The 12348-nt window shown below is 45.2% G+C and overlaps 3 protein-coding genes across 3 annotated transcripts in view; 1 reads left to right on the top strand and 2 right to left on the bottom strand.

Moving 5' to 3' along the window:
• Nucleotides 1-7330, bottom strand: part of T265_10247 (hypothetical protein) — a gene marked incomplete at both ends in the record, with an annotated part of 17785 nt that extends 10455 nt beyond the window's left edge. The window contains 2 exons of the mRNA XM_009176564.1: nt 2702-2895; nt 7078-7330. Of these exons, the coding sequence (XP_009174828.1) occupies nt 2702-2755 (54 nt within the window). The remainder of the gene's footprint in view (nt 1-2701; nt 2896-7077) is intronic.
• T265_10246 (hypothetical protein) lies at nt 869-8775 on the top strand (the record flags this gene model as incomplete). The annotated part of the gene is made up of 4 exons (XM_009176563.1): nt 869-948; nt 3303-3435; nt 8349-8481; nt 8504-8775. 4 exons carry the CDS (start codon nt 869-871, stop codon nt 8773-8775), a joined length of 618 nt encoding a protein of 205 aa, XP_009174827.1.
• A 2681-nt stretch (nt 8776-11456) lies between these two features.
• Nucleotides 11457-12348, bottom strand: part of T265_10245 (hypothetical protein) — a gene marked incomplete at both ends in the record, with an annotated part of 5828 nt that continues 4936 nt past the window's right edge. The window contains one exon of the mRNA XM_009176562.1: nt 11457-11754. Within this exon, the coding sequence (XP_009174826.1) occupies nt 11457-11754 (298 nt within the window). The remainder of the gene's footprint in view (nt 11755-12348) is intronic.

Below are 12348 nucleotides of genomic sequence, written 5' to 3'. Positions count from 1 at the left end.
CCCTCAATGGCGCTCGTGCATCCAAGCTATTGCCTTCAATGGATAGCTCCTTTTCCAACCCCCCCCCCACTTGACAGCCCCCCAAAACATCGATGAACGAAACTGCGGCAGCTACAATGTACGTACGACGAGTACGCGGTTATTACAGCTGACAATGATGATGATGATGACTCCAGGTCATGCGTTGTCCACTGTGTTATCTGCCGGAACATTACAGCTGACAATGATGATGATGATGACTCCAGGTCATGCGTTGTCCACTGTGTTATCTGAGAGCCGGAACATGCCTCATGGCACGGGGGGAAAATCGATCACCCGGTGTAAGGGGCACACGACCGTATTAGCGCAACTGTCGCAGTTGACGAGCCAATCGACAAATTTGTTTACCTGGGTAGTTGTATAAGTTCCAGTGGACCTATTGGAGACGAGATCACTTCTCGAATCGAGAAGACCGGCGCAGCTTTCGTTAACCTCCAACATCTGTGGCACCGGCGTGACGTCAGGGCAGAGTACACACTGCAGTGGTACGGTGGATCAAAAACATGGCCGCTATGTGCAGAGGACGTACGGTGTTTGACCATCGGTGACTCCGAAGCATTGGCCGTCTGATGGCAACAGCTAATCAGCAATGCTGAGATTCACCGAGTGGTTTCCGAAAAAAGGAACCCCCCCCCCCACGATGGATGAATTACTCACGCTTCATAGGCTACGCTGGTTAGAACACATACTCCGCATGCCAGAGGACCGCCTGCATCATAGAATTCTTTTCACCCAGCCGTGTGCTGGTAGACAGCCTACGGGCATGGCAAGGAAGTATGGAAGCACAAACCAGTATATTCAGTCGGATCAGCAACTTCCGCCTCCCTGAATGGGGGACCTGGGATTCAACTCATTAAGGGTCAATGACACTGATAGACATGGCTCAATCACACGGGCGGTGACGCTCATGTATCTAAGCTATCGCCCTGCCCACTTTCCCGAACTGATTATGCTATCACCTCCTATGCTTCGCTATATCACCCCTGCTCTCTAATTTTCCGACATCCGAAACTGCAGCAGCTAGAACCGACATACCCTTGGTACATGGTTTGTAGCTGATAAACTGAATTGAAGTGATGTAGCTAAATCAACTCATCAATTGGACAAGTGGCCTATTTGTTGCCATAAACCATTCGTCGCAATTCAGCATTTCAGCTCATTTGATGTGTCCACGATACGTGCGCAACGCTTCGAAGATAAACAAAGTGTTGAGGATGGTTATGACAAAATAAGTCTAATAAGCGTATGGCTCCTCATTCAGTTATGCTTGCTCACGGCAGCGTCAGCTGACAAATGCTGGTGTCCATTCTAAACTAACAACGAATGTTAGGTACAAAGTTTAGTGATATTTCTTGTAAATCAGTATTTTCCCCATTCTGTCACATCTTGGTTTCGGTTTACTTTGTAAATACGCATAAATTAGTACAGCACCGACTATTGAAAATACACTTATTTGTCACTTTTTAAATGGATACTTTCGGTGTTTGAAATCCCATGTTTCCTCAATGTTCGGAGCTTACTGAAAGCACTTCCTGTTAGAAGTTCACAGTCGATAATTTTACTCTGAAGCCATGAAAGAGGCTGACCATAGAAAAGCCACCTCACGACTAATAGAGAAGTTCACCCCCAGCCACTTCGGCTTCAAGGATTAGTATAACTCTTCTATGAAAGCGAGCACTTAAATCCATCTTCCGCTTAAAAGGACTTAGCTAGGTTGTAAAACGGTGAAGTAACGGTACTCTAGACCGCTATTGATGTTGAACAGCAGGAGTGGTAGTGCTTTCTCAAGATCTTCCTCAGCTGAGCACAATAATTCCTCTTCCGGAATAGATGTCAAGTAGCTGACATGACGCACAGTTGTAGGCTACTAGTTTACGTAGATCTGCTTCCAAATCTATACGTCATCGGGTTCCAACTAGTCCTTGATTAGGCTACAGTAATCGATATAAACCTAAATAAATCACCCATGTGGTATTGTCACAGTTTTGCGCCAGTAGCCTCCTCGGGACACAATATTCCTGTCAAAAGATGCGAGTGTAGACTGAACGCAACAAACTCAGTCGAGTAGGCGCAAAAAGAACATGGTGGGGGAACCTCTTCTCTTCAGTTGGCCTCGTGTGATGTACTGAGAATCATGGTAAACAGGCAGTAAGTTGCCTGAATCCACGATGCTATCTGGATCGCAAACCCTGGTTGGCATGTCATTAATAGGACTGTTATTCGAAGCTACTAGGACTCATAACCGTTGCCCAAGTAAGAAAACATTCATGTGAGAGAACTGGGAGTTCCTAAGCGTGTGTCCGTAGAGTGGCCGACAAGAAGTTAGCTGACAATTAATATTGCTGGTCATGGGCGCTCGCCTAGTGTTTCTCCTACAACATGAGCTGTCGGCAGACAGAACTGTTTAGAAATAAACCCCTGTATGATCTCGTCACCCACGCGTGGAAAGACTATCCAGTCAAAAATCCAAACCATGTCATAGCTCCATCAGTCAAACCACCACAAAGACTGGTTACATAGTGTGCGATAATACTTAATGTTACTCTCAGTCAGTTGGCACAGCTGGATGACGAAGGAAATGGCCAAGAAAAGCTAAACTAGAATACTGGGATAGCTAAGACATACTGACAATGAGTTGATCTCGTATACATTATTAACTCACCTCAAGCATAGAAACCAGTTCCTGCTTCGATATGCCGACACGATCACGATCCATACTATCAACCACGTAGATTATAGCGTCCGTGTTGGAATAGTAGCACCGCCAGTAAGGTCGAATACTTGTCTGACCTCCCAGATCCCAAACTTGAAACTTCAGATTTTTGTAGACAACTGTTTCGACATTGAATCCAATGGCTGCAAAGGCACAAAGGAAGAGTGAGAACTATTGCCGTACGACGAAAAACATTAACAAGATGTGCCGTTTAATAATGAGACATCAGCGCGCTACAAACTGGACGATTGTGCATGCCATAACAAAAATCAAAAGTGCATGACCAAACACTACTCCGAAATCATTCAGATTGGTTGATCGTCTCATTGAGTTGTCCATTCACAAGATAGATCACTAAGAGAAGAACAGAGGATAAGTACAAGACTAGAACTACAGGTACCCACAACAGCCCAGTTCAAAAATGATAAGAGATATCTCATCCACAAGAGTTCATGTATATCGGAATCAAAAGATGTGACGAAACTCGGACTCTTATAAGAGTACAACAGTATAAGCAGGTGATAACTAAAAATAACTAATAACTGTTCAGCTGTAACACCCTTCCGGTGCCTAGCTGCCATGCCACCCGGAGGAAGCACGAGGGCTGGGATACTGCCAGGTCGCCCAAGCCTAGACAGGGGAAGTCGAGTGGCAGAGGTCGGGTTCGAACCACGGACCTTCCGGTCAGTAAATTCGCGCTCTAACCACTTGAGCCATCTCGCCCCCATAAGCAGGTGATGCAAGTGAAGTGACTCGAAACATCAGTAAGAAGTCCCTAACTTGATGGACCAATGGTTCGAGAAAACTGGTGACTCGAATCAGCCACTCTGATAAAGGTGCCGGTTGTAAAACTCCTCCTAAACAAAATGCGGACAGCAGTCGAGATGGACGAATTCAATCAGCACTAAGCAGTGAAGTTACTCAACACAGAAAGAATTAGCAGCTAAAGCCAGGAACTTGCTAATTTGAAGCAACATCCTATTCAGATCGTCAAAATTAGAGAACGACAGCAGAGATTGCCGGTATACAAGCAGCCCTGGAGACGGAACAGGCACGTCTGAACCCACGAAATAACGGTAGATCTCCAAAATACGCGCACGTTTTCCCAGCCAAATTCCCAGTCTCCGAGGGAGGTGCCCCCGATTGTCAGGAGGTCCTTATGAAATTCACGATCACCTTCATGACTGGGTTATTTAGTCTTCAGAGAATTTCAAACCGTATCCAGTCAACTCAACAGAGCCAATACTGTCTACTGAATATGATTCCCTACTAGTTAGGGGGCGTACCCAACCGATTCACAACAACCCCTAACATAACAGAACTGCAAGGTACAACCTAAGCATGGGATCCCTATAGGGTTTGGTCGTTTCAGTTTAAGAACGTGATGACGATACGGTGCAAACATACAAAATCCTCTTCAGCACTGTAACACGTGATTTTGCAACCTCTGGGAAGGAATCCGGACGCAAACCCTATCAGAAGATACGAATCTTGAAGCACCTCAGGCGCATGGTGAGGTTTTCTCCCGAAGAGCTGCATAAACTGACCCACTGTCCAGTACTGATAGACGCAGTCTCTCTCAACCTCACTGTACGGCACACCTTCATCGTCTTCAAGTCCCGAGTCCTCACTAACAGGTGATGACTCGTGTGTTGCTTCCGTATACAATAAATTTGACACTTTCACTAATTTCCTCACCAGATTCGCCTGGTTATGTATTGTCGAAAGCCCTTTCTTCATCTGTTGGTCGCAGATTTCGTTTCGCGGAAGGACGCGCCGGAACGTATCTCCCGAGAACCATGAGTGGGTACTGTGCTCATCACAGAAGTTTACGTTACAACTCGCGGATGAATACCTGCATATGCTTTTCATTCACAGACAGAAGACCGGGAATAACTCTCCCCACAGGAGACGTATAATAGTACAAGGTCAATATATTAACGTTCATTCTCGAAAATCCACCTACCAAACGCGCTCCGCAACGAAACATAAAATCACGAGTTGTTCACGTAAAAATGAGGTCAATGCACATGGAATATTTGATGAAACAGAACTGATAAGTTATCTCGAATAGCTGAATCGGATTCAACAATGAAACGAATCTGGGTATCGCATTGATCATAGTTGAAGCAACAGCCTTCAGCATTTTGGCGAGCCCTACTGCATAAATCAACCCCATTTTATTCTTCAGTGGTAAAAATCTCTCCGGTTGTGATACTAGTTTTTAAGAAAAACCGGCAATTTTATGTCTGATGACCACGCCGCTGTCCTGGTCTGGACCCACCAGTCGCCACAGAAAGGTTAAAATTACCAAACAAGCATGTTACTTGTCTTTGAACTGTCCGCACACATATAAGACACATTACTTATTGACGTCTGGTAACAAACTGATAGAAATCGGATTGGCAACTCGGTGCGTCCTTATATCGATAAAGTTCTGAGACATGTCATAATGTAGACTATTCCCCCAAGTAAACACACACACCATTCATCAGTATTATGCAAACAAACTGAGTTGCACATTCTTGTCAAGGTTTGGACATCCATCCGATCGATTAATCCAATGAAAAACAAAAAAGCATGTCATCACACACCCCAACCGACCATTCAATTCGACGTAACTGCGCAATTTCCAAGACAGCGGCCTAACCTCACTTCTTGAGTTTGCATCATTGCGTAGCAAGATACCTAACAGATACAATCAGGAGCAAAATTTATCGATCTGCTTTGTCGAGCGCGACCATTGGTCCTTCGGGCAGTGACATAAGATGAGCTCAGACAGCTGGTTACCTTGGCTGAATTGCACTAAAAGAGCTTGCCAGTTTATCTGTTTCCCCCTCTTTCGTGAGCACTCGCTTACTGAACATGCGTAACCACAGACTCACCAGTATATATATATATATATATATATATATATTTGTCGACAGTAGAGTTTGAGCACCATCCGCCATCCATAGTGTAACACAAATATATATATATATATATATATATATATATATATATATATAGGGCAAGTGTACCCAATGACCTTTGGTTAGTCGCTGCTGGCTTGCACCATATCGCTTTCGTATCTAGCTACGATATCACCTTACACAGTAAAGTGGAGTTAGACGGTGCGACTAGAAAGTGCACGATAAGGAGGGTTGAAATGATCCGTCAAAAACACAATAGACATGCTACGTTATGCTTCGTAAACCGAAATTTCAAGGCGCAGCTTGCCTGGCATGATAGGGTCGCAAAAGGCCCTCAGCAGCGCAGCCAAATCAAGCAAACGATCACCCTACAAGAGGATGCACGGTCTACGTGTCTTTTTAGAGAACAATGTAGGTGAGCGGATTTGTCTTTTCCATTGCCACCGAGGGATGAACGAATTTCTCTGCCCCTTAAGGATATTCAACAAGGTGAAGGTCAACCAGCTATGTTTTCTAATTCATAGATGTGTCCCCGTGCAGCAAGTTTCAAGATCCGCATATCTCTGTCCGTTTGTATTTTGTACTATCAAACGAATGGTCAGAGCAGTTGGGAGCATTTATTCAAAATCCACGCCGTAGTATTGCCAATACTGCACTTTATAAGGGATATGACACGGACGGGGTGGTTGGCGGAACTGATGGCAGCACCGCGCCAGTTGTAGAACAGAACAAATATTCCCATGCACCACATCGGAAAGGGCAAGCAATTATCGCGACGGATATAAGCTGTTATCTGAGGTACTACTGCGAAGCATCACGTGAGGTAAGGGATTATTGTCAGGAAAAAGATTGCGAAACAAGTTGGATTTTTCAAAACTCTGCTGCCCACCTTACCTAAAGTTACAATGAAACACAGTTGTCCCCCTCAAAAACACCCTGGAGGCACCTCCCAAGAGTGTGGTCTCACTAGAATCGACTACCATAAATGATATCCGGAAGATTCGACGAGGTTCAGCACAAATGACCTCAGAAGAGTTGTAAAATGCCGCTCAGCTAAAAGATGTGAGTAACTGTAAGCGACAAAGCAGTGAGCGGGTGCCCATAAACATATCTTCATATATCTTCACGCACAGTTTGGCCAAGTTAGGCAAGTGTTGCGAACTGTGCATAATGGAACCCGACAGGCCTGAGTTTGTCAACTTAGCTGATGCGTAGTACGAAACAACCAGTAAAACTAAAATTACTGTGTTCCGTTTGAAAAATAACGCATCAATTAACTGAAATCTTTCCACAAAAAGAAAACGTTTACACAATCCACGGCAAAAACGGTTTCAATGCTGATGATAAAAATTAAATAGAGTTTAAACAAAAGATATACCATCAGTGTATTCATCTTCGCAAGCAGAGACGTACTGGGAATGGTTGTAACAACTTCTCCAACTTGAAGTCTGTAGAGAATTGTCGTTTTTCCCGCCCCGTCAAGACCTAAAATCAATATCCGCCTTTCTCTCGAACCAAAAAGACGTGAAATGAAGCTGTAAATTGCGCCTATACAACGTGGAAATAAATTTGCAACAACAGAGCTCACCCATATTTAAGTATTCTTAAGATCGTGGAGGATGACCAGGAGATGTGTAGTGCGAATGGATAATGGTCTTTGGGCTGGAAGAAAATGGAAGAGCCATGAAGCAATACATATGACTGGTTTTGTTATTTCTCTAAAGGCTGAAGGATAACGAACTGTGGTAGCTCGAATACCCTCGAAATCAGTTGGTGCAACTGATGCCGATGTAGTTTCTGTGAGCTTGCTCGAGCTTAGATCCCTAGCTACCTTATTCTGGTCTTAAAAACTGTTAGGTGGTTCCATTTTCTACCCAAACGTCAAGCATTGTTTTCGCTTCAAAACCACGGGCCAGAGCAAGGAGCTTGCCTTTGAGTGTTTCTTTTTGCCATAAGATAATTGAAAAGCTTCCTCCTGTATATTCCGTTCCCAAACTGCAGCATGACCGCTGATACTATTCATCTGTAAGTGGTTGAAGCCTCCACGGCATTTTATTGATACGATGATGATATGGAAGCGGTCCATTCAGTGTATTTCTCTAAATATTATATATTTTGGAGATCCTGGTAGGCTGCCCCTTTTCTGGTATTTTAAACCGAACGATATCTTCAATGCTTCAGACGTGTCGAGATCCTTTGATTCGCCAAGCAAAATGGCCTGCAACTATCACGATGTGGTGTTCCTCACGCTACCAGCTGGTAACAGACGGACTAGATTTATTCCCAAACTTATTCCAGGAGGTCAATTGTGGCTGACTGCGTCAGTGGTTGATTTTCTGATTTTTCCGAGTGCTCTTCGCACTGCAGGCACACCCGGACAAACACTTTGATTTCAACCTACAATTGGCTCCAAAACCAAAGCACACCGTTAATATGGTCACGAACGACGTGGTCATGCACCATTTTCAACATTCGATGTCGATACAGCACGGGGGAATACAGCACCTTCCATTATATCAACCCTTTCTGCAAGTTTACCTTGGCCATCAACGTTCCAATTATCAGACATTCAATCCTACATACTTGGAAGTTGCCCACCATCACGTGCGCTTTATGCATGGCGCTCATGTTCGGTTACTCTCCTGGAAACGAGATGCATATTTTGATGGGTTGTTACGAGGCAGCACCCGTCCTTTGGTATGCACTTTGCACCCACAAACTGTAAGGCCATGCTTGTGGACGTGCAGTCACTGAACACGCCCCTTACAATCCAGGGAGAGATACTGGAAGTTGTGGAGCGTTTTACGTATCTTGGAAGTTGTATTAGTTCTGATTGTAGTGAATGCACGAATCTCCAAGGCTCGGGCCGCGTTTGCTAACTTGAGATACCTATGGCATCAGAATGGTTTATCCCTGAATCTGAAGGGACGTGTGTATCAAGCTACAGTACGGGCTGTTTTGTTGTATGGCTGTGAGACTTGGCCTATTCGAGCAGCGGACCTGAGACGTCTTCAGGTGTTCGACAATCGTTGTCTCAGAACCATAGCTCGCGTGGGTTGGTGTCGGCGAATCCGTAACGAGGCAGTTAGAAAGCATGTTTTCGNNCCTTGACTTGGCAGAGGAGTATGAAGGAGATCACGAAACGCTTGGGTGCTGTCGGTGCTACTCGCCTTCCAGGATGGGGACTGCGTGATCCTTACTGTGCCTGTTTGGAGACACTACAAGATATAGCTGCCAACCGATGTCAGTGGCGTTCTTGTCAGTTTCTGTCCAGATTGCGTGAATGAATGTCTGGAGGTGTAGGCACCTCGGAATGATTGTGTTAAGCTAGCACTAAGTCCCTTCCCCGTTCACCTTTATTCTTCTCTTTACAATAAGGCTTTCAAATAAGTCAAGGTTGTACGGCAGTGAAGCAACGGTGTTGAACACATGTCATGCTGTCGATGATGATGATGACGCGCTGATGATGTCACCTCGATTGGTGGTGAAACGTTTGCAACCAAATTGCCCAGCTCAGCGAACAAGCCAACGAACATTTACGCTACCTGAGCTACCGACATTCTCCTCTATAGAAAACAGCAATTCAGTTGGCCATTGGCTATCTCCGACCCGGAATCCTGGCCTTCAGCAGAAAGATGAACTGTGACAATGGAGCTTCATCACATTTCCAAGGTGTCCGAATGTATATAATATATGCAAGCGTCATCGTGCTGCTGATCCTGAAGATAATCCACCTACTCTGTTCAAGGATGGCAGTGGATTCCTCAGCCAGTGTCTGTCCAGCTTTGAAGAGACAGAGATTTAGAAACGACGCCTTTTAAAGCCAGTCACTGACAGCTTCCGACAATCAACGGAATCAAGAGAAACTTCCATATCAAGAAAATTGTTAGTACTGGTCATCAGAAGGAATGGAGCAGTTCGAACGCTTGCAGAAAAGTGAAGATCGAGGATGGATACACAGCGAAACCCAGTGTGCTTATCGCGAATATGACTCCTGCGAGGATGAGTCAACCAACTGAGAACAGTAGCAGAGAGCACCTCAAAAGTTATGGTCACTGGACTGATGTGCCAATGGATGGCGCACGGTGTTCTAACGCTTTTTGAATACTGTAATCGTGGTAACTGTAAGTGCAGTCGAAGTGCTCCAACTTGTGAGCATTCTCCCTTCACTCCAGATATTTTTGATTGGGATTATCAGGTCCTCCGCCTCGTATGAAGAGCACAGTATGGAATCTGTTTGAATCAGGTGCCCTGGGGCGCCTGGGAAATGGGATTTCAAGCGGTCCTCGTGTTATCGACGGAGTTGATGTTCCATTCAAGTCCACGTGTCCCCCCAGGGGTTGAGTTCGTTGGGAGTGGTTGTGTTCTAGCGTTCAGCCGTTCGCGACGTCATTTCAGTGCAGTTGCACTCAACTGAAGTCCAGTCTCACATTGACTCCGATATCACACCGGCTTCCAGATCAAAGCGCTCTAGAGGCTGAATTAAAATACTCATAAGCCAACGGTATCCGGCCCGCCCACTATTCAGTACGGGTAGGTCCAACTGTTACCGTCAAAAGGACAAATGGTAAAATTCAAGTGTGCGCTAAATATGTTGTGGCTGGCTAACACTAGTAATCATTATCTGCGCAGATTTAGTTGCAAAATACGACGGCGAGATGTGCTTTGCAAAACTCACCTCCAAATAGTATTTGTAGATTAATGCAATAAGCGGGGCAATTAAAGAAATACCTAGCACCAACCGTAATCCGGACAATTATCGATGCAACTTTGACCGGCTTAAGTGAAGCTGTCGCTGAGTTGGACGCCATCGTTGCAACCGGTTCCACTCAGAACGTCCAAAGTGTTTTCAACCGAGTTCATGATAGTGGTGCCAACCCCACTCCACAAAATACCTTGGTGCTGTCTTGAAATGGAAGAAACTGAAAGCTCAGTCTTCCTGATTGCAGTGGATAAACTGCCAAATTTGAAGACGTTCAGCGACGGGCTGCAGGTTTGATCCAGATCAGATGACCCATAGGTTCTCGCAGTTCCGCTGAGTTCAAAGAATTGTAGTGTTGTCCGCGAAAAAAGGCGCCACTACTCAGGCATGCGGAAAGCTTGTCGACATACAGTAAGAACAACAGCATCACAGTACGCACCTCAGTAGCTGCTGCAGGACTTTGTGACAGTGAAACTCCACAAGCTACTATGGAATTACATTTATGGAAGAACTCCTCAGTATATGGCTACGAGCCATAATCTCTTAAATGAGCTATTAGAAATCGCCTGTATGTAGTCTAGGGGCTCCTAAAAATCCAGATGCGTATCGCAACCTTCTGAACTTCGTACAGCTTTTTAGTGACCATTTCGATTAACATCAGATCATTTAGACAAAATAACACCGAAAAACCTGTGAATCATAAGCCCACGGCTAGTCACATACTGATGTATCTCGAGCCTCAGAACTCATTCCATGAGCTTGCAGACAATAACGGCTAAACCTATGAAACCATAATCCTCGGGTGTTAGGCAGGAATCCACGCGGATCCCACTGTAATATGCACGCTATGGAAGCACCAGGGGACAGTGATTCTCCGAAGGCAGGTGCTCACGACAATTTCTGTGGATGGAAAACAGAAACAAAGCTCATCAGCCAAAGCCCAGTAAGCAAGGTTGTACATCACCAATACTTACATATGAATCGATCAAAATGACAAACACCGTATACTACACTGGCCTCCTTTTTGAAGAACACCGTCCCCGGTGTACCATGGCCTACGTGAACCGGCCGGTGCTAGTGGTGTGGTGCGTTAAGCTGGTGAGCGCGTGCAGGGTTTGATGTATCCGGGGCTGCGTCTACTGTGTGTGAGTGAGCAACGTGCTAGCTCTGAGGCCTGTATGCACATATGAAGAGCCAGGATCTTTGTGGCAGGTCTACTCTGTGTGCGGTAACCATCCTGGCGTGGTCGCCAGTCGGACTGGGTCTTGGCGCAGCCACCGAATGGACAAAGAGGAAAATTGGTTATGGTGGTATGTGTATATTGGTTGTATTTGTGTTGAATGTTTACAGACTCACCCACTTTAGCTGGCGAGATCAACAACCCATTCCTTACGGATGCTAATTTGGAACGTATCGTGGATACTCTCTGTCGTATGCGCGGTGCCGCTCTCAAGCTCGGTCAGATGCTAAGCATTCAAGGTAAGATGCACAGTCAAATTGTCTCTGTGTTGTCTACACTAATTCCGCATGATCGAATGGGTATTAAAAATATGGAAAGGTGTTGCGCTTGGTGAGTCGTCACCTTCATACTGTACATATCTAGAGGAGTTCTTTCAGGATTCTAGCAGACAGTTCCGCTGCACGCAGCGTGTAAAATAATAGGTTTGGGCCAGGGATAGATATTCGTTGTTTTCTGGACGAAGTGGGTTGACACTGTTCAAAACGTCGGATTTCCGAGGCCAGTCGCCTCTGCATGATACATTCGGATCTAGCACAAGGTCACCTATAGACACACTTTTCGTCAAAAGTTTACACAGGCGTGAAACATGGGTATGTGTATGGACCTGGATTGTACTTTCATGCCATAATTTGAGATCCTCTGGCTATGTCTTGTACGTAACTTCACTGAAGGTATTTTGTTACCTTGTCTCGACAGAAAACGTGTGCTTTAAAAATGCCGTCTTTGGTACAAACCAAGCTAG

This window comes from Opisthorchis viverrini, assembly GCF_000715545.1.
Source record: "Opisthorchis viverrini unplaced genomic scaffold opera_v5_348, whole genome shotgun sequence".
NCBI classification, from domain to species: Eukaryota; Metazoa; Platyhelminthes; class Trematoda; order Opisthorchiida; family Opisthorchiidae; genus Opisthorchis; species Opisthorchis viverrini.
This window is presented reverse-complemented; position numbering and strand designations above follow the sequence as displayed.